General features: G+C 54.8%; 2 protein-coding genes across 3 annotated transcripts; both read left to right on the top strand.

The window, feature by feature from the left end:
• Positions 1-1,544: 1,544 nt before the first annotated feature.
• On the top strand, positions 1,545-15,621 carry C24H16orf89 (chromosome 24 C16orf89 homolog). Of its 2 annotated transcripts, XM_027961423.3 has the most exons (8): positions 1,545-1,785; positions 5,398-5,547; positions 6,657-6,807; positions 8,542-8,659; positions 10,696-10,831; positions 11,816-11,920; positions 12,532-12,618; positions 15,269-15,621. In XM_027961423.3, the coding sequence occupies exons 1-8, from the start codon at positions 1,578-1,580 to the stop codon at positions 15,397-15,399; spliced, it is 1,086 nt and encodes a 361-aa protein (XP_027817224.1). In that variant the 5' UTR covers positions 1,545-1,577; the 3' UTR covers positions 15,400-15,621. The 2 variants fall into 2 exon arrangements, with proteins under 2 accessions (XP_027817224.1, XP_042095639.1); XM_042239705.2 differs by lacking the exon at positions 5,398-5,547.
• Positions 15,622-16,413: 792 nt separating this feature from the next.
• Positions 16,414-25,459, top strand: NAGPA (N-acetylglucosamine-1-phosphodiester alpha-N-acetylglucosaminidase). The gene is made up of 11 exons (XM_004020756.5): positions 16,414-16,524; positions 16,627-17,082; positions 18,039-18,178; positions 19,126-19,234; positions 20,294-20,422; positions 20,841-21,046; positions 21,151-21,198; positions 22,271-22,399; positions 22,559-22,690; positions 22,778-22,841; positions 24,660-25,459. The coding sequence occupies exons 1-11, from the start codon at positions 16,439-16,441 to the stop codon at positions 24,868-24,870; spliced, it is 1,710 nt and encodes a 569-aa protein (XP_004020805.3). The 5' UTR covers positions 16,414-16,438; the 3' UTR covers positions 24,871-25,459.
• Positions 25,460-26,064: the final 605 nt, after the last annotated feature.

The following is a 26,064-nucleotide window of genomic DNA, read 5'->3' as shown; positions in this document are numbered from 1 at the left end:
AGTCATTTACCCCCCAGAGCCTCAGACTTTATGGTATAAAAGAGGACAAGAATGGTACCCACGTCAGGAGTTTGTTGTAAGGATTAACAGAAGTGATGATGGTGACAAGCTTCTCCTGGAACAGTTGTGCTCAATGGCACACCCAAGAAAGCAAATACTGGTTCTTGAGAAATAAAGAAAACCTTATGCTTTTTTTTTAAGCCATTTCTGCATGAAGCACAGATACAGGGATCTCCCTGATGGTCCAGTAGCTAAGACTCTAAGTTCCCAATGCAGGGGGCCCAGGTTCGATCCCTGGCCAGAGAACTAGAGCCCCCATGCCACAGCTAAGAGTTCACATGTAGCAACTAGAGATCCCACGTGCTGCAACCAAGACCTGGAACAGCCAGAAAAGTCAATAGATATGTGATGTGTGCGTGCTCAGTGGCTCCGTCATGTCTGACTCTTTGCGAGCCCATGGACTGCAGCACGCCAGGCTTCCCTGCCCTTCACCATCTCCCAGAGCTTGCTCAAGCTCATGTGCATTGAGTCGGTGATGCCATCCAACCATCTCATCCTCTGTCACCCTCTTCTCCTGCCTTCAGTCTTTCCCAGCATCAGGGTCTTTTCCTGCCTTCAGTCTTTCCCAGCATCAGGGTCTTTTCTGATCTGAAGTCGGCTCTTCAGATCAGGTGGCCAAAGTATTGGAGCTTCAGCTTCTGCATCAGTCCTTCCGATAAATATTCAGGGTTGACTTCCTTTAGGACTGACTGGTTCGATCTCCTTGCAGTCCAACGAACTCTCAAGTCTTCTTCAACACCACATTTGGAAAGCATCAATTCTTCAGCATCAGCTTTCTTTATGGTCCAACTCTCACGTCCATACATGACTACTAGGAAAACCATAGCTTTGACTATATGAACCCATTACTTTGTCAGCAAAGTGATGTCTCTGCTTTTTAATACACTGTCCAGGTTTGTCAGGGAGTCCCAGGTGGCACTAGTGTTAAAGACCCTGGCTGTCAATGCAGAAGATGTAAGAGACCCGGGTTCCATCCCTGGGTGGCGAAGATGCCCTGGAGAAGAAAACAGCAACACACCCCAGTATTCTTCCCTGGAAAATCCCATGTAGCCTGGCAGGCTACAGTCCATGGGGTTGCAAAGAACTGGCTTTCCTTCCAAAGAGCAAACCTCTTTTCATTTCAAACTTATTTCAAACAAAGCAAAATAAAGCCAAACTAACTTTGCAGTTGCTCGATCAGAGATGTAGCCTGTGGGCCTAGAGAGTCAGGGGTGAGAGGAAAGGATGGTTCCTCTCCCCAGCCTGCAGACAGCTGGCTCCATGTGCAGGGCTGGCCTGACTGTGAGGCTCTGACCCCTGCCTCCCCGACCCCACCCCACCCCACCCCCATCCCCACAATCAGTCCCTGGTAGCCGCCCTTTTCCGAACCCTCTGCCCAGGCCATTCCAGGCTACAGGATCAGCCCCGCCTCTCCTCTGCTTCTCCTGGGGTGGAGGGGGAGGAGGCGGGAGGCGGGCGCGTGGGGCGGGCCGGCCCGGGGCTGAAGCACTCCAGCAGCCTCTCTCAGAAGACCAGCCATGGCCAGCCCAGGGCTCCCGCTCCTGCTCTTGCTGCTGGCGGCCCCGCCACTGCAGCCCTCCTGGCTGCCGCCGCCAGGTACCCCAGAGGGCAAGGCCACCATCACGGGCTTCATCCTCTCTGCGCTGGACAGAGCCACGTCCTTCCTGAAAAAGAGGCTGCCCGAAATCAACCTGGACGGCGTGGTGGGGTTCCGGATGCTGGAAGGTGGGTGCACTCTGGTTGGCCTGGACTGGCCACCGAGAAGGCAGTTCTCAGCCCGTCACCTGCCTGCTCTGCACCCCGGGACCAGCCCACCTTCTGGTCCCCAAATACGATGCTCTGACTATAAGGAAAGAGGGGCAGAGGGCGGCTGGCCCCTTTTAGGGCGTCTAGAGACCCTATGCAATCAGTTAATTTTTTTTTTTTAGAAGCAGGAAGGATTCAGAGGCCACTCAAGAAAAGATTTGGAAATTATTATTTTCCAGGGAGGAATGATTCATTTGACAATCCCTCCCTCCTGACATGCCAGGGCTTCCCGACGGCTCAGTAGGTAAAGGATCCGCCTGCCAATGCAGGAGACACAGGAGATGCGGGTTTGCTCCCTGGGTCGGGGAGATCCCCTGGAGTAGGAAGTGGCAACCCACTCCAGTATTCTTGCCTGGAGAATCCCGTAGACATAGGACTCTGGCGGGCTACAGTATTTGGGGTCACAACTGGGCTATTAAGCACACCCCCTCCAGACATGCCAGGACCAAGGCTAGCAGAAGGAGTGTGCCCTCCCCGGCTCCCCCTACATCCATCCAGAGCGGCCTGCAGGCTCCGAGAAAAGAGCCAAGTGTTTGTTCAGCTTTGAGGGATATAAGATCCCCGAGGAGGAGGCTGGAGACAGGCCAAGGCAAACAGGTGGCCACTCCCCACACTCACCAAGGGTTTCAGGGAGCCCCTCCCTGACCCCAGCGACAACTCCCGGGCTCTGGCTGGCCCCACTCCTGTGTCACCCCATCTGTGTTGCCACAGCAACTTTCCCCACACCAAGACTCCGATCCCAGCAGGCGGTGGGGCTCTGGGACCTTCTGCACTGTGTCCTTGTGGCCTCCCCACGCCGCTGACCCCCACCCCCAGGCTGCATCCTGGAGACCCTTAAGACCCTGGTCCCCTCCCCTCCAGGCCAGGATCAGGGTGGGGTCTCCTTCATGTAACCCTGGTCCCGTCTTATAACTCCTCTGTTGTTGAGTCACTAAGTCCTGTCCGACTCTTTGTGACCCTATGAACTGCAGCCCACCAGTGTCCTCTCTCCACAGAGTTTCCCAGGTAAAAGTACTGGAGTGGGTTGCATTTCCTTCTCCGGGGGATCTTCCCCACCCAGGGATCAAACCTGCATCTCTGGTGTCTCCTGCATTGGCATATGTGCGTGCTAAGTCACATCAGTTGTGTCCAACTCTTTGCAACCCTAGGGACTGTAGCCCACCAGGCTCCTCTGTCCATGGGATTCTCCAGGCAGGAATACTGGAGTGGGTTGCTGTTTCCTACTACAGGGGATCTTCCCAACCCAGGGATCGAACCTGCATTTCCTGCATTGGCAGGTGGATTCTTACCACTAGCACCACCTGGGAAGCCCCATTGCTGCACAAACTGCCCCAGGATTTAGCTGCTTGAAACAATTATCTCCTGGGTTATGTTCGTCAGGAATCCAGGAGCAGCTTGTCCGGGAGGTTCTGACTCGGGGTCTCGTGTGAGGTTCCCATCCAGATGGTGGCCAGCACTGTGATCATCTGAAGGCTTCCCTAGTGCTGGCAGACCTGCCCCATTCACACACAGGCCTGGTGGGTTGGTGCTGGCTGGCGGCCGGAGGCCCCTGTTCCCCACCACGTGGGCTCCTCCAGGGACTGCTTGAGCATCCTCATAGCTCAACAGCCACTTCACCCAGAGCAAGTGACCCAAGAGAGAGCTGGGCAGAAGCCTCAGTGTCTCTTACAACCTAATGTTGGAAGTCACAGGGGCTCCCCAGGTGGCTCAGTGGTAAAGAACCCGCCTGCCAAAGCAGGAGATGCAAGAGATGCAGGTTGGATCCCTGGGTCAGGAAGATCCCCTAGAGGAGGGCATGGCCACCCACTCCAGTATTCTTGCCTGGATAATCCCATGACAGAGGAGCCTGGTGAAGAGTCGAAGACGACTGAGCGACTGAGCACACGCTTGGAAGTCGCATGTTGCCATTTCCCCGGTTTCATGTTGGTTTCACTGATTGGCCCCATTCCAAGCAGGAGGGGGCCGAAAGGATGGGCCCTCCTTCTAAGGATCCTGCCTGCATTCTCAACCTTCCTGGGAGAGAGAGGGGGGTTCACATTCTGGGAGGGGTCCAGTGATAAGAGATTGCCCATCGATCTCCTGGGTCCTCTCTGCTTGGGGCTGGACAGGCAGACACTGATCTAGGAGAGCAAAGGGTCCCTCCAGCTGCTTCCAGCTGCCTCAAGGGGGTTCCAGAATGCGGCAGCAGATACCACACATGCAGGGAGAAACAGGAACAAGCCCAAGGACCTAGGATCACCACGAGGTCAGGTTGGGCTCACCTGGTCTCTCTGAGGATCAGCAACCCTCCTGGGACTCTCCATCTACAGGTTCAGCCAAACAATCTAGAACAAGGCTTCAGAACTAGACTGCCTGATTCAAGTTCAGAGAGGGAGCGGAGTTGGGGGAGGGGTGTTACGGAGCCCATCATCCCGCCAGACTTGCTCAGCACCCTCCTTAAAACTTGTCCACTCTGCTCCACGCAGTGCCCAACCTGACAGCAGCTGCCCTACCTCGTCTCACTTCTCAGCTCTGCACTGAAGCTCCCCCTCACATCTCCTCTCTTTCTGGCTACCCCATGACCTTCTCTTCCAGCCACCCCATCCTCTCCCGCCCCTTCTGGGCCACTACTAGTCCACAGGGCACCTCTGTGAGAATTAGAAAAAGGTACCACCTTTCTCGAGTCACTTGACTGACATCTGCTGGAAAATTGTCTTAAAACATGTACAAACCCATGATAGGAATGTGTGTTGCACTTGTGCAGTGTACAACCTGCTCAACTGTACACAACAGTCCTCCACTCTGCAATCTGAGTCTCTCCCTCATTTTTTCCTCCTGGACCACAAAGCCTAAGTCTCCATAACAAATAGTAATAGGTAAACATTATTAAGTGCTTTTTTTTTTTTTTTTTGCACTCTGGACAATGCTAAGTCCTCTATACACATTACTGCTAAGTTACTTCAGTCATGTCCAACTCTTTGCAACCCCATGGACCTCAGCCCACCAAGCTCCTCTGTCCATGGGATTTTCCAGGCAAGAGTGCTAGAGTGTGTTGCCATTCCCTTCTACAGAGGATCTTCCCAACTCAGGGATTGAACTCGCGTCTCTTAACGTGTCCTGCACTGGCAGGCAGGTTCTTTACCACTAGTGCCATGCATTAGCTCATTTAATCTTTATAACCCCATCTCCAAGAAGTAAGGAATATCATTACTTCCATTTTACAGATGGAGAAAGTGAAGCAGAGAGAAATTAAATGACTTCCTCAGGTCACCCAATGAGAAAGCATTAGAGACAGAATCTGAACCCTGCCCCCCTCCCCCAGAAATCAAGCTCTTAGCCACCACCTTCCCTCATTCTGACCACCACTCCCCGCCCCGCCAGTACCCAGCTGAGCTCCACAGAGGCCTAATTTCCAATAAACTCAGCAAATATTTTCCCCTCAAGAGCTGGAAGAAGCAGAGAGGCTCAGTATGCATTATAACTGGGAGTATATTTTCCTGTCCATCTGGTTTGTCCAATGTCCAGATGAATGAACTCTGCTTCCCCTTGCAGTGCAGCTCAAAGGCGTTCAGGAGAAGTGGGCACAGGACTCCCAGCTGCAGCCACTCAGCCTGCGTGTGGGCAAGCTGGTGGAGAAGTTGGCTCCTCTCCTCCATGATTCCATCTTCTACCTCAACCTGAGTGACCCCGAGTACCTGAGACGTAAGAGCATGGGTGGGGTCCTGTTTCTTCAGGAGCACAGACAGCTTCTGGGGGCGTCCACTGAAACCGCCTGGTATAGCTTCAGTCAGTGTCAGGGAGGCTCTGGGAGGACCTGTAACCAGCTGCCCCTGGGGGGGTTTGGTCATCCTTGACTTCAGCTTCAGATGGCCTCTCCCACCCACGGAGGGCAGGTGGAAGGTAGGGAGCGGCTGTCCCTCATTTTTTCAGCTCATGTCCAGGCTTGGGGGCAAAGGCTCATCCCAGACCAGAGGAGAGGGAGGGTCAAGATCTAAAACATAATCTGGCCCTTTGCACAGCAAACTGTGCATCTTGCCAGTATCTTTCTTCTCGCCCTAGAATGCAGAGCCTCTGTCTCCTTGTCAGCCTGGAGTCATCCTACCAAGGGGCCCCTCCCTATAAGCCCTGGCCTGAGTTGTTTCTGGGTGGGGGCTGTAGGGGGTATAAACTAGCTTCTTATGTGGTCCAGCCCTGCCTCCCAGGCTCCCTGTCCCAGGTCCAGGAGGGTAGGTGGGGAGATAACTGGCCCTCCCGAGCATCGGCCTGCTTCTCTGAATGTGGGATGCTCCACCCTCTCCCCTGGAGGAGGAAATGGCAACACGCCCCAGTATTCTTGCCCAGGAGATCCCATGGGCAGAGGAGCCTGGCGGCCTACAGTCCATAGGGTCTCTAAGAGTCGGACCCAACTTAGCAACTGAGCATACACCCTCTCCCAGGCCTGGTCCCTAAGACCATCCCAGCCTGGCTCATCCTGAGGTCAGTTCTGTAAGAGCTCCATGTTCTAATAGAACCAAAGGAGGCAACTAACCCTTCCTAGAAGCTTCCATGGGGTGTGGTGGATTTACTCAGAGCCTGTCCCAACATGGTTCCTAGTGATTAAAAAAAAATCAGATAAAAAGCTTTCTGAATATTTCAAATGCAGTGCTCAACCCTCAGGCAATGCTCAGAGCCCTGAAGGCACCCGAGTGCAGTCAGGGCTGCCAGGGGAGGGACAGCCAGTTCCCAGGCTCAGAACCACAGGAGCCTGGGGGTGGTTAACCATGGCATAGCTCACCACTCCTGTGTCTCCCCCTACTCCCTCCTCTCTACAGAGTTCCACCTGACCATCAAACCTGGGTTTTGGAAGCTTCCACGTGCCTGGACTCACACTGAGGCCTCCATGGTCTACCCCACTTTTGAGCAGGAGGACTCCTTCTCAGAGGAGCTCAGTGACTTGTGCCTGGTGCAGCTGCTGGGAACCGGGTGGGTCCCCTGGACCTGCCTCACTTCCTGAAGACCCCAAAGCACCTGCCTTCCGCCAGTCCTCCAGTCCCACTTGCTTCCCAAAGCCCCAGCGCTGTGCTGTGCCAAGTCACCTCAATCATGTCCAACTCTTTGTGATGCTATGAACCGTAGCCCACCAGGCTCCTCTGTCCATGGGATTCTCCAAGCAAGAACACTGGAGTGGATTGCCATGCCCTGCTCCAGGGGATTTTCCTAACCCAGGGATGGAACTTGCATCTCTCATATTTTCTGCATTAACAGGCGGGTTCTTTACCATTAGCACCACCTGGGAAGCCCCCAAAACCCCAGGGGTTTGGGCAAAACTAGGTGCCAGCTCCCTTGAGAGCTGTTCCTTGTCCCACCCCCATCTCTGATTTGGCCCCCACCTCCATCTGAGGCTTCCGGCCCACTCCAGACACCCACCTCTATGCCTTGCACCTCCCAACTGACTGGTCTCCCCACACCAAAGGGGTCTTTCCAAAAGGTGCATCTGAACACCCCACCCCAGTGTGGAGCTTCCTTGTTCTCAGGTAAAGCCTCAACTCCTATGCCCTCCCCTGCTAGCTCAGATGGTAAAGAATCCGCCTGCAATGCAGGAGACCCAGGTTCAATCCCTGGGCCAGAAAGATCCCCTGGAGGAGGAAATGGCAACCCACTCCAGTATTCTTGCCTGGAGAATCCCATGGACAGAGGAGCCTTCTGGGCTACAGTCCATGGGGGTTGCAGAGAACTGGACACGACTGAGCGACTAGCACTTTCTCTGCCCTCCCAGGTCCCCAGGGTCCTCTGGTCAAGCCCCTGGGGCCTCTTTTCAGACCCTCAGATGCACCTGTTCCCTCCCACTGCAGGCCTTTGCCCGTGCCCAGAAGTCGCCTCTGTGGGATCTCTTCCCCTCCCCACTACCTCACCCCAGCCCCTGTGCTTAAGTAACTGCTCACAATTAGGCCAGCTCCAGTATCCTGCTTCCAGAACCTTCCCTGACCCCATAGCAGGAAGCTGACCTCCCTCGGCGGACCAGTTCTCCTTGCCAGGTGCAGTTCACGCTTGTTTTATGGTTCTGCAGAACAAATGCAAACTGCATCCACCTAAGAGAACAGGTTCCAAAAAGCAGGACAGGGCTGTAAGTCCCAGAAAGAAGGACTCAGCCTTGTTGAGCTCACCATTTTATCCTGCTGTGCAGAAGGCTTGGAGGAAACCCTCCAGGGCCAGCCCTAGGTGCAGGGACCCATGGAACCCATGAGCAGAAGAGGCAGCAGGTGCCCAGGCCCCGTCATCTCAGCATCCTTCAGAGAGGTGTTTGGGCCAGGACACAGTTGGGCTGGCAGAGTGGCTCTGCTGCAATGGGGGACCTGCCCCGTCCCTTCTATGGGGCAGGCCTGGCACACGGGGTGTGGGAGGGACAGCCCAGGCCCAGGGATCTGCTGTTTAGGGCAATTCTGGGAAAGATGGTACTGGGGAGTCCCACGGAGATATGAGATGTCACAGCCCCTGGTGGCTCCCCCCAACCCAGGACAGCTCCAGTGTCACCTCACTGTGCCAGAGGGACCGATTCAGCTGGTCCAGAAAAGGACACGTGTTTATCTGGCTCAGCTGTGAACCTGGACCCTGCTGGGGGCTGTAGTAACTAGAGGGGGAATCAGGACCTGGGAAGGCTCCAGGCCCCCAGGCTTTATTCAGGATGCTTTTAACAGCCTGGAACCACTTCTCCCGCAGGACAAACAGCAGCCAGCCCTGCAGGCTCTCCAATTTCTGCAGAAGCCTCATGACCAGGCCTGGCTGCTCTGGCTACTGCCTGTCCCACCAGCTACTCTTCTTCCTCTCAGCCAGAATGGTAAGTGCCAGGCATAGGCCCAGCCACAGCCAGAGGAGGAGAAAAAATGACCAGAAGGCACTCTTGACAGTGTGGTTTTTCACGTTCACACCAGGAAAATAAGTGGGTTTTAAACCTGTGCTTCAGACCTCAGGAGTGGGAAATTGCATGCCATTCATTGGGAGTGAAATCCAACCAAAGTGGGGGCGAGGTTGGAGGTGGTAGTGTTGAGGTTCTGTTGGACAAAGAGCTTTGCATGCTGAACTGGATCACAGGGCATCAGCGAACCAGAGAAGGGCTGGGAGAGGAGCCGCAGAAGTAACTCAGTAAACAACAGATGGAAAAGGTCTTAGAACAAAATCCGTCGCTAGCTGCTTCCAGAAAACCAAGCCAAGACCAGAAGAGATCCACCATCCCCTCCCTGTGCCCAACACTCTTCAACCCCAAGCACTCACATTTTGCTAAACACTCATTTTATTTTATTTTGGCCTCACCACATGACTTGCAGGATCTCAGTTCCCTGACCAGGGACTGAGCCCAGGTCACAGCAGTGAAATTACAGAATCCTAACCACTAGACTGCCAGGGAACTCTCGCTAAATACTCATTTTAAACATATATTTATTTACATACAAAGCAGAGCTTGCTATCTCTATTCAAAAATGCTACTCAATGCTCAGAAATTCTTAATCAAGAAAGGATTGTTGATTTTAATAGCTTTTTTATTATTATTTATTTGCACATTGTCACAGCCCAGTGTTTTTATAAATACAATAAAAGCCAAATTACAAGGAAAATTGTTGTGATGATTAGATTCAGCGGATAGAAAATTAGTCTGACGTATTGCTATAGCAGTTTTTAAAGCCTGTTCTCATCACCCGTCCTTCTCTCCGTGTGGGGAGACCGATATGCAGCCTGGGCTCTTTTTTGTTTTTGTTTTTTAATTGGAGGATAATTGCTCTTACAATGTTGTGTTGGTTTCTGCTGTACAACACAAATCAGTCATAAATATATGTGTGTGTGTGTGTGTGTGTATATATATGTATGTCCCCTCCCTCTTGAGCCTTCCTCCCCTCCCCCCATCCCACCCCTCTAGGTCATCACAGAGTACCAGGCTGGGCTCCCCGTGCTATCTATCAGCTTCCCACTAGCTATTTATTTTACACACGATAGCGTATATATGTAAAGGCTCCTTTCTCAGTTTGTCCCACCCTCTCCTTCCCCGGCTGAGTACACAAGTCCCTTCTCTATGTCTGCATCTCCATTCCTCTCCTGCAAACAGGTTGATCAGTGTTATTTTTCTAGATTTCCGTATGTATACATTAATATATGATATTTGTTTTTCTCTTTCTGACTTACTTCACTCTGTATAACAGGCTCTAGGTTCATCCCCCTCACTGCAACTGACTCGCGTTCATTCCCTTCTGATGGCTGAGTAATATTCCATTGCATATTTTCCACACCTTCTTCAGCCACTCATCTGTCGATGGACGCCTAGGTTGCTTCCATATCCTGGCTATTGTAAACAGTGCTACAGTGAATGCTGGGGCACGTGTGCATTTTTCGGATTGTGGGTTTCTCAGGGTGTATGACCAAGTAGCGGGATTGCTGGGCCATATTGTAGTTCTATCCCTTGTGCAGCGCTGTAGCTGTCTGCTACAGCGTGGTTAGGCTGGAATCAGCTTGCAGTGACAGCGGCTAACAGCTTTAGAGAGCCCCCTGGTGTCCGGCACTCCCACCCACGCCAGCGCCCCTCTGGTGCAGCACCCAGCGGCCTCACTTTCTTCTCCCCATGAAGACCCTTGAGGATCATGATAGGTTAACTTAGGTGGTAGAGGTCGCCCAGCTCCTAAGTGGCTGAGTCAGGACTTGAACCCAGCTCTCTCCATCCCCCGGTGACTAAGCCTCCCATGGCTGGGAGCGCAGATGGGGAAGAAATTTGGGGAAATAGGAGAAAGATCTGCTGTCAAAGGCAGCCACTTGCAAAACCATTTCAGAATAGCAGGTGTTTCCCTGTGACAGAGCACACATCTGCTGTCTCTCTGTTTGTTCCCCCAGAGGGGGTGCTCCAGAGGGCTGTTCCGCCAGAGCCAGCACTACATGAACGTCTTCTGTGCCAACATGATGGACCTGAACCGGAGAGCCGATGCCATCGGATATGCCTACCCAACCCGGGATATCTTCATGGAAAACAGTGGGCCCCGCATTCTACTCTAGGAACAGAGCTGCAGGGTGTCCCTGATTTCAGGCAAACACACACACACAACACAGCGCAGGGCTGCCAGGCTTGGCAAATGAAAATACAGGATACCCAGGCAAATTTGAACTTCAGATAAACAATGAATACATTCTTAGTATATCCCCAACACTGCATGGGCCATACTTAGCTCTTTTTTTATTCATCATTTTTTTGAAACTCGAGTTTAAGTGCACATTCTGTATTTTTTCTGCCACTGTTTTGACTGCTTCCTGCCCCCAAAAGCTGACCCAGGGCTGGAGTTCTGCACAGACTGGCCGACTAGGTGACTGGCAAACGGACCCTTAAAGCCTGAGAGAGGAGACCGAGAGAGGAATCCCTGGTGGCTGCTCCTTTGCTTGGGTGTCCAGGCCCCCGACTGACCCTGACTCTTGGGCAGCCCTGACTGAGGCCCTAAGTGGAAGCAGGGCTCGGGTCTGGGGGCCCCTGCTCACCAAGGCAGGCCCTCAGGGCTGCCTCCTTCCAGCCGCTGTGCGGTTTGTTTGTGCACTGGGTCTTCATTGATTTTTTTTGGCAAGGGCTTTCTCTAATTGCAGTCAGCTGGGGCTACTCTTCGTTGCGGTTTGCAGGCTTCTTCTTGCAGTGGCTTCTCTCGTAGCACAGCACAAGCTCTAGGGATGAGCTTCAGTAGTTGCAGCTTGCAGGCCTTCAAGCACAGGCTCAGTAGTTGTGGCACATGGGCTTGGTTGCTCCAAGGCATGTGGAATCTTCCTGGACCAGGGATCAAACTGGTGTCCCCCACAATGGCAGGCAGATTCCAATCCACTGCACCACCGGGGAGGTCCCAGCCACAGTGTTGAGTGCCCACCTCCTGGTGCTGCTTCTCTCTAGTAGATGGCACCATGGTGGCCTTGGGAAGGGGGAAGACATGGGCCTGGGGCAGGGGCAGGCCTGCAGAGGGTCCCCTGTCTTTGCTTCCAGTTGTGTTCTGTGGGATGAGTGGCTTCTCCGACTTCTACAAGCTCCGGTGGCTGCAGGCCATTCTCAGCTGGCAGAAGCCGCAGGAAGGATGCTTTGGGGAGCCAGGTGAGCTGCACTTCCTCCCTGACTGGGAGCGGGGTTTGGGGGCGGGGGGGTGCTGGGCTTCTAGGCCAGGTGGGAAAAGGATGCAGTGGTGTTAGGAATGTGGAGAGAGACGTGGACCATGCGTGTCCACGCACTCACGTGCACACAGACACACATAGGTGTTGGGGATGTGGCAGCAGACAGGTGCTCGCAGAAACTTCCGGTAGTACCTCCAGATTCAGGAGGCTTGTGTTGCTTGAGGTGTTGTGAAGAGGAGGGAGCTTAGCCAGTAGTTATTTCAGTGTTTATTTAGCTGCACCTGGTCTTATTTGCCACACATGGGATCTTAAGTTGCAGTGTGCAGGATCTTTTTTTAAGTTGTGGCAGGTGGGACCTAGTTCCCTGACCAGGGATGGAACCCAGGCCCCCTGCATTGGGAGCTCAGAGTCTTAGCCACTGGACCACCAGGGAAGTCCCAGCCAGTAACGTTTAAAAATCCATCGACTCCATTTTACACCAGAAACTAACACAACATTGGAACGCCATTATACCCCAATTGAAAAAAAGAAAAACAGAAATACAAAAAAAAAAAAAATCCATCTTGAGAAGTTCACCTTTTACTCTTCTCCCAGCTGCTGAAGATGAAGAATTACCTAAAGCCATTCAGTACCAACAGCAGTTTTTGAGAAGAGTGAAGAGGCGAGAGAAACAGTTTGCAGGTAATGAAAATACCCAAGGGACCTTCTTCTTGTCAAGAGGCCCTAGAAAAGATACACACAGCTCACACTCCAGGCAAACAGGCCCCCAGCACCACCGAGGGGCCAGACTGGAGGGTCTTTGTGTTTGGGAGCTGAAGGGAAGGGTAGGAATTGATGATGCTCTCCTCTTTGAAAGTGGGGAGTCCAGAGATGCTGTCTCCAGTGATGGGAACATAAAAGAGATGTTTAAGTGTATTTTACACTGAACGTCACAGAGGTAAGCCCTCTTGATCAAAGCCTAGTCAGGAAAACAGAACCTCATTGGGAACTTCAGCAGAGGGAATTAAATATAGGGAACTCATCTCAGAGGTACTGCAAGAGCTGAAAACAGAAAAGGTAAGGGAACACAGAGGTTAGCCACTGCAGGATGCCCCCGTCCTCCCTGGATGCAGAGCTGGAGGGACTGTGGGAGGAGCAGAGCGTGTGGAGGCTGGATGCGGAGGAGAGGGGGCGGGGGCGGGGGGAGAGATTTCTCCCCTCATCCCACCTGTGCCTGCCGGTGGTGGGCAAGACAGTCTGGTAAACGTATTGAATAGTTTGGAGGAGTTGGTGCACTGGGATTTGGAGCAAAGAAGGGCAGAAGGGGGATCTTTGAGCCAGTGGACAAGTGACAGGCACGGTCCTGGGGGCCACATGTCCTGGTGTTCCCAGTTTACACCTGCCATCCTGGAGCCCTTTTATTTATTTTTTGGCTGTGCCACATGGCTTATGGGATCTTAGTTCCCTGACCAGGGATCCAACCAGGGTTCCTGGCACTGAAAGCCTACAGTCCTAACCACTGGACCTCCAGAGAATTTCCCTGGAGCCATTATGAACAGCGCCCCCTTCCCTGGCAAATGTGTTCTAGCTGAGATGAGTTCGCTAGGTAGTCAGTCCATCAATGTAGAGAAACAAAAAACAGGCTATGACTATTAATGCATTCCAGGTGGTGCTAATGGTAAAGAACCTGCCTGCCAATTCAGGAGACAGAAGAGATGCAGGTTCGATCCCTGGGTTGGGAAGATCCCTGAAGAAGGGCATGGCAAGCCACTCTAGTGTGCTTGCCTGGAGAATCCCATGGACAGAGGAGCCTGGCGGACTACAGTCCATAGGCTCACAAAGAGTCGGACATGACTGAAGCCATTTAGCACACACACAAAAAGATTTCTTTTATAATTATTAATAAAAAATAAAATAACTGCAAGGCAAGAGCAGGAAGGGAGGTGAGCTGGCCAGCACAGAGACGTCCAGCACACACTGGGGAATGATTCCAACAACTAAACGTCTCACAAGGAACTCCACCACGGCTTCACCATCTACCTGCAAGTGACAAGAGAGGACAGTGACGACGGGTTTGTTTTGTAGCTGCCACCAAAGGCTGGGCTGGTGGGGGGTAGAGTTCTCAGGAGACCTCCAGGGCCCCCTGCCTTGGCAAGGTCTGCCTGACCCAGGGGCTGGGGCTGCCTGTAGCCAGTGGTAGAGGAGCCGCTGTGCACTTCTGGAGAGCTCGCTGCTCCCTGGAGACTGACAGCTAGACATTAGGACCGCCCTGAGGGCTGGAGAGGGAGCTGCAGAAATCCTACAGCCTGAGTTCCTTCCTGGGGCCCCTGCAGATTGACCAGCAGCCCAGGAAGCTGGGAGAGGCATGTTCCTTCTTTCACTTATGACATGCACACCTGTTGACTAAGGGCACGGGACTTGAAATCAGACTGTCTGGGTTCAAATCAGCTTTTGCTTTTCTTTGCTGTGGGAGTTGCTCAATTTCTCTGAGCCTCAGTTTCCTCATCTGTAAAATGGGAACCAAGCAGTGCCTCATTCATAGGGGATTTGGGGGGTCAATTTCAGATCATCATGCAACGTGCTTCCCACGACATTTGTCCTTTGAAGGTCGCCAGTGAGCATGGATTGCAGGGTTAGTAATTAGGCTCCTTGAAGTCTGCATTCTCTCTCCCTCAGAGGGGCAGTCCCTTCTCCAGAGGAAAGTAAAGTCATGGCTGTCTTCAACCTGCTCAGAGACTAAAGGTGGACAGCTCATTTTGAGCTCAGAAGACTCATAATAAGAGGCCATTATAAATAATGTCAAAGGAGCTCCTGGCCCAGGTTGCTGTTTGGACAAACATGGGACCAGGTAGGCCCCAGGCAGGACTGAAGGAGGCTGTCAAGTAGAAGAAATGAGCTATAGTCTCCAGGGTTGGGATTTCTGCTCTGCTCCCAGAGTGTCTGTTTCCCCATCTGTGAAATGGAGCCATTGGGTGCTGTTCTAGAAGGTCTCATGCAGGTCCTGAGCTTAGGGGAAGGTGGAAAGAACTAGACCAGGATGTGGCCTCCAGGAAGGGGCTCTGGAGCGTGAATCACAACCTAGAGTAACCCCTGCCTGTGTAAGGAAGTCTTTCCGACAACACATAACCTCCCAGATGAGGTTCCAACTGGCTGAAGACATTTCTTCCCAGAGGGAAGACTTTAGCAGCCAACATTCATGGAGGTTGGCAGGTGGGTGCCCAGTCCTGCAAGGGAGATCTGGGGACACCAGGCTGGCTGGGAGAAGGTCTGAGAAGTTCTCACAGTGGAGCAGTGGCTGCCTGCTGTGCCCCCCTCCCAGGACTCACAGCGGGACCTCTGTCTGTCTCCCCAGATGGCTGCTCCTCCCACAACACAGCCATGGCTGTTGCAGCCCTGGGTGGCTTCCTCTATGTCCTGGCGGAATACCCCCCGGCAGAGGGAAAGCTGCAGCCACCCACGATGACACCACCCAACCAGCACTGACACAGTTCCACGCCTGCCACCACCAGGAAGATGAAGCCCACACCTTTAGTCCATCGTATCCTGAAGTCCTGGGGTGCAGGTCACATCCTGAGGCAGAAGCAGCTGAAGCAAAGAACCCAGGGTCATGGCTGGCCCCCTTGCCCTCGGGGAGCCGAGCCGGGGAGGTGGGGCCGGGATGGACCCAGGTGTGGGAGCAGATGAATAAACGTAGAGTGCAGCTGAGCTGGGCGTTGGGTCTTGGTTCTCAGCCTTTCAGACTTCTAGGGCTCCGATTCGGACACACCTGAAGTGACTAGCACACACACACATTACACTTATAAGGGAGTGACAAACATCTAAGTAGGGAGAAGAGCAAAAGTCACCTGCAACTCCTGGTTGATTGAGAACAGGGGATTTCCCGGAAGTTGGCAGCAGACCAATGTTTGCTGGTGAATTTTTGGCAGCTGAACACTTGTGCTGGCTCCTGTGTGGCTTGTGCATTACAGAGGCACCAAAAGGCCACCGTAACCCGGGATGCCGCCTTTGGCTAGCTATATAGGACATTATGTGGACAACTGGAAATATCTGAATGTGACCTGTGGGTTAGTTAGTAGAATTCTATTGGTATGAACCATCCTAATTTTACTTGACCAGTGCTTATGTAAGAAAATCCTCACAGAGGATACATAAAGTGTTAAGGTGCGATACATAAAAAGTGTCTAGGTGATGCTTCATGATGTCCACAGCTTGGCTTGAAATGGTTCCAAAAATGTGTATTATGAATGAAGCGCAAACGGGAACAATCGGTAAAGACAAATAAAAAGTACACAGAGGTTCTTTATACTACTTTGTCAACTTTCCCGTAGACTTCAATATTACAACGTAAAACGTCCCCGCCATCCCAGAACCCCGCCCCCTCTAAAAAAATTAACGCAGCAAGTTATCAGGAAGATATCTCGCGATATCCGAAGCACAAATGCTTCAGAGCTAAGAGCTGCCACCCGAGCTTGGTCCTGGATCACGTGGGGTAAGCTCACGTGACCGGAGGTCCGAGTCCAACATGGCGTCCTCCATGGGTCGCTTCCTTCTCTTCTTCATTGCGCTGCGCGGCTTCCTACTGGAAGCATCCGGCGACCGCGGCTCGGGGTGAGTACAGCACTCGCGGGGGCAAGTCCGGTTGTGGCGGGGGCGGTCCCCCAGACCGGGGCACAGCACTCCGAACTCTTGTGTGCCCCCCAATCCCCGCAGGGCCTCCCGCGACGACGACGTGCTCCTGCCCTACTCCCGCGCGCGCGCGCGCCTCGCCCGGGACTGCACGAGAGTGCACGCCGGCCGCCTGGAGCACGAGAGCTGGCCGCCGGCCGCCCAGGCCGCCAGCGCCCACCGCCCCTCCGTGCGCACCTTCGTCTCGTACTTCGCAGACCGCGCGGTGCCCGGTCACCTGACGCGAGCGCCCGAGCCCCTGCGCACCTTCTCGGTCCTGGAACCCGGCGGACCCGGCGGCTGCGCGTCGAGGCGCCGCGCCACTGTGGAGGAGACGGCGCGGCCATCCGGCTGCACCGTCGCCCAGAACGGCGGCTTCTTCGGCATGGAGACGGGCGAGTGCCTGGGCAACGTGGTGAGCGGCGGGCGGCGGGTGAGCAGCGCCGGGGGGCTGCAGAACGCGCAGTTCGGGATCCGCCGCGACGGGACTCTGGTCACCGGGTGAGGAGGCAGGGTGTCCGGTAACTGTTTAGGGCAGAGGGCCTGAGAGTCGAGAGGTAGCCGTGCCGCTGTGTTCAAGTCGCCTAACCACGCTGAGCCTCCGTTTCCGCATCTCCAGGAAGGGGAAGGTAGTACCTTCCTTGTAGTCTATTCGTCTTCCAGTTTGGTATGCTGCTTGCTTTGTGTCGGTCTGTGTGCTGTGTACCGGGGATATGGCTGTGAACAAGCAAACAGTCTTTGCCTTCAAAAAAGAACACACATAGCCCCCAATCCTAGTGAAAAATTAAACAAAATCCAGAGAGATACTGAAGTTAATTTAAATTCTATATAAGCAGTGAAGCAGTGAACAGGATGAACTGACTGTAAATAGAGAGTTGAGTTTAGGGAAGGTAATCAGAAAAGACTGGTCTGAGAAGGTGACCTTAAGCACATGAGAAAATTAATGTGAAATTTAATCACAGGTCAACCAGGGTCAAAACTGGAGGAAGAGCATTGCTGCCAGAAGGGACAGCAGATGCTAAGGGTCAGAGGTGGAGAGGGGCTTGGTGTGTGAGAGAGGGAAGGAAGGAGGAAAGTATCAGAGGAGAACAGAACTGATTTTGGTCACTTAAGAGCTTGCTCTGACCCTGCTGGACACTAAGCAGGTTGAGCCATAGTGGAAGCAAGGAGGCCAGTTAAGACGCTGTTGCAGGCATCAGATGGTAATTTGGCTGGGGTGACGGCCTGAGAGATTGAGGGCTACAGGTGGACTTGAGATCTATTGGGGTTGGTTGTTTCTGTTAAGTGACGTGTAGACTGGGATATGTGGACTGTTTGCAAAGATTGCTTCTAGGACCAGGCAGGTTCCTGGACATCAGGAGGAATCTAGTAGCCAAGCAGGGGGTGGGGATGGGGAGCCCCACTATGCACAGTTTGCCGCTGCTGTTGACTGAATCTCGCTACTTCCCTGTGTCCAGATATCTGTCTGAAGAGGAGGTGCTGGACACTGAGAATCCGTTTGTGCAGCTGCTGAGTGGGGTTGTGTGGCTGATTCGCAACGGCAGCATCTACATCAATGAGAGTCAGGCGGCTGAGTGTGAGGAGACCCAGGAGACAGGTGGGAAGGGGACACTGAGTACCATAAGATGTGGGTGATGAGTGGGGGTGTTGGCAATAAGTCTTTTGAAAACAAGGGTGGTAGGGGAAGTCTTTCCACAAGTACCATTCTAAGTATTGGGAATCCATGGGGATCCCTGCTTCATGAAACGTATAAGAAAGGAAATATATAGTATACTAAAAAGAAGTGGTTAGTGCTAAGACAGAGGAAGTTGGAGGAATGGAGCTATGAACAAGGCAGTAGAGGAGTGTTCCTAAAATGTCTGTGGACCAGCAGCATCAGCATCACCCAGGATCTTGGTATAAACACAGAACTTCATTCCCTCCCCCTCTGCCTTGAAGCTACAGAATCAGAATCCCTGGGGTGAGGTCCAAGAATGTGTGTTCTAAGGAGCTCCCTGGGTGATTCTGATTAACGTTGGATTTTGAGAACCACTGAGATGTGAAATACTGGGGCAGGGAAGGTCTGCCATGGCCTAGGTGTTTAAATGGACTGTTTTAGATTATACAGTCAGGGAAGGCTTCATGGAGGAGGTGGCTTAGCTCAGAAGGAGCAAGCTGTGAGAAGAGCTGGGGAGAAGCCCAGTCCGGCCAGAAGGAACAGAAGGTGTCTGCAGGGAATTGTGGGGAGACCGCCAGGAGATGGGGTAGAGCAAGCAGCCCAGGGAAGTCACGCCAGGCATCCGTAAGGCATTTGGAGTTTGGACTTGGGACAGTGGAGGCCATTGGAGTGTTTTCACCTGGAGGTTGATCTTGCTTGATTTACACTGAAGAACAGCCCTTTGCCCGCTCTGTGGAGATGGACTGGGGCGGGGTTCGGGGGCAGGCAGATAGCTGGGTACACAGACCTAGAGGTGCAGAGTGGTGTCAGACTGGCAGGAAGTGGCAGGCAGAGCCCAGAAGGCCTCCCGAAGGGCCAGGCGATCAGCCAGGCTGCGTCTCCTTCAGGTTCCTTCAGCAGATTTGTGAACGTGATCTCAGCCAGGACAGCCGTGGGCCACGACCGGAAGGGGCAGCTGGTGCTCTTGCATGTGGATGGGCAGACGGAGCAGCGGGGGTGAGTCCTGCTCTGAGGAGCTTCAACCCACCATCAGCTGCCCTTCTGACCCTCAGATGTTCCCTGGGGATCTTCATACCCACCCGTCCCCTATCTTCCCACAGGCAGAGGGTCCCTAGGTCTGTCCCACTTCCACGAACTCATCACCTTCCACACATTTGCTCTCAGTTTCCTTGACTTAGGGCCTCATCTCCTGAGCTCTGATTGGGGTGAAAGGAAATCATCGCAAAGTGTCTACTCACAAAGCCAGGAGTAGACCTGGGTCCCCATTCTAGCTCTGCCGTGTGCTGGCTCTGTGGCCGTGGACAAGTTACTTGGCCCCTCTGAGCTCATTTCCTCCTCAATAAAGTGAGTGGCTCTGCTGCTACTGTGTAACGGATTGGCACAGGCAGCTCTGATTTATTAGGTTGGAGCTCTATAGATCAGGAGTCGGCGGAGAGCGGCGGTGCTCAGCCAGGTTCTCTTGTTCAGAGTGTCTCACAGACAGCATCCAGTTCTTGGCCAGATAGGGGGCTTATCTGGAGCTTCTGGGAAAGAATTGTCTTGGCAGCTCACTCAGGTTGTTGGCAGAATGCAGTCCTTGGAGTTGTAGGACTGAGGTCTCTGCGTCATTCCTGTCTGGGGGCCCCCGCACTCATGAGGCCGCCCACTTTCCTCCTCATATGTATACTCTCCTGTTGTATATCTTCAGGGTCCAGAGGTGTGTCAAATCCATCTAACCCCCTCGTATTTCCAGTCTCCCTCACTTCGTCTTTTGCCTTAGCCTGAGAAAGCTCTCTGCTCTTAAGGACTCCTGTGATTCTGTTGGGACCACCCAGATCATCCAGGACAGGGTCCCCATGTGTGGACAGTTGTGCTGTGTATCGTAACACGATCATGAGGCTGATCTCTGGATACAGTCATAGCTTCCAGAGATTTGGACAGGGCACCTTGGGCAGGGGGAGCACTTAGAAACTTGCCTGCTGTAGCGGGTGTGTGATACTGTCCACTGTGGAAAGTAAGATGCACTAACCCGGAAGCAGATGCCGCAAGGTCAGCAGTGCTCATCTTGTGCCACAGCATTAACCTGTGGGAGATGGCAGAGTTCCTGCTGAAACAGGACGTGGTCAACGCCATCAACCTGGATGGAGGAGGCTCTGCCACCTTCGTGCTCAACGGGACCTTGGCCAGTTACCCTTCTGATCACTGGTAAGCCCACCAGAGCCCCCTTGCTGAGGTCCAAGGCCAGGCCTGTTCCCGGCTGTCTCATTCAACAAATACTGAGTGCCTGTCTTTTGCCAGGCTCTGGGGGTCCAGTAGAGAAGCTGAGATCCCAGCTTCCTGCTGCTTACAGGAAGTGGTATACATAGTGTACCAGCCCTGCCCGGGGCCAATGGAAGGGGCAGGTGATGATCAGGGAAGACCTGAGGATAGAGAATCATGAGCTGAGAGCTGGAGGGTGTGGAGGTGACTGGGTCCAGAACAGTGTGTGCAAAGGCCCTGGGGTGGGAAGCACCTATAAAAGGCTGGAGAAGAGATGAAGCGAGGCAGCCCTCAGGCTCTGCAGCGGGTGGTCTGAGGGGTGGCCAGCACCTCAGCCTCTCTTCACACTCCTGTCCTCCTGCAGCCAGGACAACATGTGGCGCTGTCCCCGCCGCGTGTCCACCGTAGCGTGTGTGCACGCGCCCCGCTGCCAGCCGCCAGACTGCAGCGGCCACGGGACCTGTGTGGAGGGGCGCTGCCAGTGCACAGGGCGCTTCTGGCGGGGTGCTGCCTGCGACGAGCTGGACTGTGGCCCCGCCAACTGTAGCCAGCACGGGCTCTGCACGGAGAGTGAGTGGTGGCTCTGTGGGAGGCAGCTCCGGCCCGGGTGCCCCGCTCTCACGGCCCCGGCCCGGCCCAGTCCTCACCCGGCTTTCTTGGTCTTGTCTTGGCAGCTGGCTGCCGCTGTGAAGCTGGATGGACAGGGTCCAACTGCAGTGAGGGTAAGCGCCCCCAGGCCAACCTCCTCCCTGGTACCTCTTGGGGCTCTCGGGCGGGGGTGATCGTGGGAGCTGCAAGCCTCAGCTGCCTTTATCCCCGCCTCCTGGTCTACTAGTCTCTTCGCTCTTGTCTCACACTTTCGCCCCATGTGTAAATCACCATGTTAGTGACCTGCAGCTGCTGCAGCAAGAGTCCACTAACTCGGGATGGACACAGTCCTTTATTCTCCCACAGTTCTGGAGGCCAGCACTGCATAATCAAGGGCTCAGCGGGGCCGCGCTGGCCCTGAAAGGTCCAGGGGAGGGTCCTTCCTGCCTCTCCAGCTCCCGGTGGCCCCAGTGCTCCTTGGCTGTGGCTGCCTCAGCCCAGTCTGTCTCTGACTTCACAGGCACAGCCTCCTCCCTTGTCCGGGGCCAGTCTTCCTCTCCGTTATCTTACATGGACCCAGGCCTCTGGGATTTGGGTCCATCTTAAATGCAGGAGGCTCCCCATTTTGAGATCCTTAATTGCATGTGCAGAGACAGTATTTTGAAATAAACTCACACTCACAGGTTCTGGAATTGGAAGCTGTCTCTGGGAGGACACAGTTCAGCTGTGTCCTGCAGGACTGCTGTCACCTGTGGCTTAAATCCTTAGCGGCTGTCTTTGGCACTGAGTGGAGAGTCTGCACTCCCCAGCATGGCCTGCCAGGCTGCGGGTGCTCCGGCCACAGCCCCCTGCACGCCCCAGATCAGGCCCTCGGCAGCCCCCCAGCCTGCCGCTTCAGTCCTCCGCTGCTGCTGCACTCGGCCCCCTCCCTCCAGCGCACGCATCCCCACTCGTCCTGCGACGCGTGCCTTCTGGCTCACTGCCTTCCTAGACCAGAAGCCGCTGCCCAAGCAGAGCAAAGGCTCCACGAGGGCGTGGCCTCAGCCCTGCCACATGGCACGTTCTCCAGAACTGCCTTTTGGGAGAACACGTGAACCAGCAGGGCCCCTGGGGGTGATGAAGATGCGTTTGCAATCCCCTGGGCCCCAGCCTGGGATGGGAGGGCAGGGCCAGGTCTGGCAGAGACGACTCCCTTCCCCACCCCAGCTTGCACCAGTGGCTTCTTCGGGGAAGACTGCGCCCAGAAGTGTCAGTGTCATAATGGAGCCACCTGTGACCCCGTGCAGGGGGCCTGCGCCTGTCCCCCTGGCTTCACTGGAGACACCTGTGTGCAGGGTAAGCAGGAAGGTGCCCTGAGTCAGCCAGGAGGGAGCCCCACCCAGGGGGTGCTCCTGCGTCAGCCCGGCTCTGTCCACACCCGGGCGCATCCTGACAGTGCAGAGAGAGGCCTGGCCACCGGGGCCCCACCGCTGTCCTCCTGGCTCCTCCCCGCAGAGTGTCCGCTCGGCTGGTACGGGCCAGGCTGCCAGAGCCCCTGCAAGTGTGAGCACCAGTGTCCTTGCGACCCCCAGACTGGCAACTGCAGTGTCAACTGGTCACCCACCCTGAGCAGCCTCTTCTCCCAAGGTACGGCCCCTCCCAGGGCCCGCCTGGGAGCAGGAGAGGGCAGACCCCTCTTCTCCCAGCCTTCAGCCTCCCCCTGGCCTCTTGCAGTGAAGGAGTGTTTCCCACCTCCTGAGGTCACTGTGCGGGCAGGAGAACTCTCCCTTCTCACCAGGTAGGTGCTTCAGTGGGACCTGGGGCAAGGGCGGGAAGAAAACCCCCCCACCCCTCCGCCTTTGAGGTATGGCCTCTGCTCAGGGCCCAGGCAGGGCTAGGAGGTGGCTGCTGGGCACCCAGGTGACAGTTCTCCGGCGTAAGTTCGGGGAGAGTCCCAGCTGATGCAGCCACCTGAGCCGTCCAGGGAGACGCTGAGCCAGGACCCTGGCCACCTCCGCAGTGGAGTCAAGGGGGCTGGGTGTGGCCTTGTTTTCTCAGCTTTCAGTGTAGAAGCCTGAGCAATTCATGTCATTTCTCTGGCACCTGGGGGTGTTCACCCCTTGTGTGGGGTCTTTATTTTCTAGCGCAGGTCTTCAACTTGACGTCCAGGTAGGGGGTGTGTATTAGAAGACAGAGCTGGGCTCAAGAACCAATGCTGTGGGTCTGGGAGCCCCCCTTGGAGAACCTCTCTTCATGATTGTCCCTCCCATAGCCCAGGGCAGTGCCTGGCCCGCCCCCTCGAGGTGGAAACCAGGTGTCAGTGTGAATGAAAAACCCCTTGGCCTGGAGGCAGAGCCTGGGAGCTCATCACAAAACTCAGAACCCCGGTCCTTCCTGGAGATCCTGACGTGGTGCTTGGGTGAGGGCTGGGAGGAAAGCCCGGGAGGTGTGCTGGAAAACGCACCGGCGCAGGGACAGGGGCGCCCAGGAGCCCTGCACCCCGAGCTCAGGTCTCAGGTATGAGACCACGGGGTCCCGCAGCAAGGGGAGGGGAGCTGTGGGGGCCTGAGGGACAGGCTGCAGTCCCCACCCTGGGCAGCCAGCTTATGTCTGCTGCTGCATGAGGATTTCAGACCAAGATTCACATGAAGGAAGAAAGATGACTGAAGGACCGCCCCCACCCCGCCAGCTCCCTGCCTGGGAAGGAGGGGTGTGGGTCCTCGCTGCTCTGTCTGCTTTGAGGATTCTGGAGAGCCCAGCCTCTGTTGCCAACATCCTCAGGAACCCAGGATGCAAAACGCTGCCTCTTGGGGTGGATTAGGTCCCCAGCTGTGTGTTCTGTGCCCTGTACAATGTGACATTTATTAGCAGCATCTGAAACTCAGGGAGGTGCATGTCAAAATCTGTTTTTCCCTGCTGCTGCTGCTGCTAAGCCACGTCAGTCGTGTCAGACTTTATGCAACCCCATAAACGGCAGCCCATCAGGCTCCCCGTCCCTGGGATTCTCCAGGCCAAGAACGCTGGAGTGGGTTGCCATTTCCTTCTCCAGTGCATGAAAGTGAAAAGTGAAAGTGAAGTCGCTCAATTGTGTCCAACTCTTAGCGACCCCATGGACTGCAGCCCACCAGGCTCTCAAATAAGGGCTTCCCTGGTGGCTCAGACGGTGAAGTGTCTGCCTCCAATGTGGAAAAGCCGGGTTCGATCCCTGGGTCGGGAAGATCCTCTGGAGAAGGAAATGGCAACCCGCTCCAGTATTCTTGCCTGGAAAATCTCATGGATGGAGCCTGGTAGGCTACAGTCCACGGGGTCACAGAGAGTCGGACACGATTGAGCGACTTCACTTCCTTCACTTCACTTGAAATACCAGGCAAGGTGGGGGCCTGATATCAGGCAAGGTTTGTCCCACATAATAACTGTCCGCGCTGCTTCTGAATGTGTGTGGAGTACGCTCCTCACCCCTGCAGGCCCGTTTGCTTCCCGCTGTGTGGTCCCTGGAGGCACCTGATCCTGTGCTCCTGTTCTGGAAGAGTAAAGTGGGGGAGGGGGAGCCCCTCCGGCACTGCCCCAGCCCGAATCGCATCCAGCACCCCTGTTCCGGGTTCTCTCCCACCCGCAGGACCACCTGGCTGGCCATCACCTTGGCCCTGGCGTTCCTCCTGCTGATCAGCACGGCGGCAAATGTGTCCTTGTTCCTGGGGTCGAGGGCCTCGCGGAGCCGGCACCTGGACGGGGCCTACGTCTACCACCCGCTGCAGGAGGTGAACGGGGAGCACCTGGCCGCCGAGAAGGAGCAGCTGGGTGACTCCTGTAACCCCTTCAAGGACTGAAGCCTCCCACTGCCAGTCGTGTCCTATTCCCGAGGCTCATTTCCAGGAGCTCTGGCTTCTGCAAGAGGAAGTCCCAAGGCCACCGACACATCTGGGTAGTCGTGACCTGGGTGCCAAGCCAGGCTTCCGACAGCAACGTGCCTCAGCCCCGCGCCTGGCTGCCTGCCATGGCACACGCAATCCAGCACTCCCGGAGGGCCTGCCTCCATCCCCGCCTGCCTGTGTCTGCTGCTCATGGGGCCTGCCCCCCCGGGCCTGCCCGCTGCTGCCAAAGAGCCTCCGCCTCCCGGGGCCGGAGCCGCTGCCAACGGAACTCGTGATGACCGTGCCGCAGCCAAGTGGCAGGGTCCAGCCGTTCCCCTTGGACGGGGGTGGACTGAAGAGACGATGGCCACATCACGGGACCCTTTTTAAACAGACCTCATCACCAAACTTGCCCACTGAAATGGTGTTTCCTGTCGAAGGAAGCTCCTTAGAAGAGAGGAGGGGTGAAATCATGTTTACAGGCTCTCTGTTTGGCCCTGCCACTGAGAGGGGTTTTTTTACCACTTGAATAAATTGATAAAAATAAATTGATATAATAAAAGAACCTCATCTGAATTAGCAGTCGTGGACTTGAGGGGCTTCTAGGCCTTAACACGTGGGGGACTGCTTAACCAGAGTCTGAGTCATGGGCACATCCAGCTCCCTGATGCATTTTGTTTAATCCAGAGGTTTCCCAGGTGGTGGTAGTGGTAAAGAACCCGCCTGTCCAATGCAGGAGACATAAGAGATGCAGGTTCTGTCCCTGCGTCAGGAAGATCCCCTGGAGGAGGGCATGGCGACCCACTCCAGTATTCTTGCCTGGAGAATCCCATGGATAGAGGAACCTGGCAGGCTACAGACCATAGGGCTGCAGAATCAGACACGACTGAAGAGACTTAGCACACACACGCAGGGGTTCTCACTTTCAAGTGTACTTGAATCACCTGGTGGCTCAGCTGGTAAAGAACCTGCCTGCAGTGCTGGAGACCTGGGTTTGATCCCTGGGTTGGGAAGATCTCCTGGAGAAGGAAACAGCTACCCACTCCACTCTTCTGGCCTGGAGAGTTCCATGGACTGTATAGTCCATGAGGTTGCAAAGAGTCAGACACGACTGGGCGACTTTCACTGAGTCACCTGGAGAGCTTGTTATACATGTAGACTCTGGCCTGG

Source organism: Ovis aries, chromosome 24 (genome assembly GCF_016772045.2).
Source record: "Ovis aries strain OAR_USU_Benz2616 breed Rambouillet chromosome 24, ARS-UI_Ramb_v3.0, whole genome shotgun sequence".
NCBI classification, from domain to species: Eukaryota; Metazoa; Chordata; class Mammalia; order Artiodactyla; family Bovidae; genus Ovis; species Ovis aries.
The sequence above is the reverse complement of the archived record's forward strand: the minus strand, read 5'-3'. Positions and strand labels throughout refer to the sequence as shown.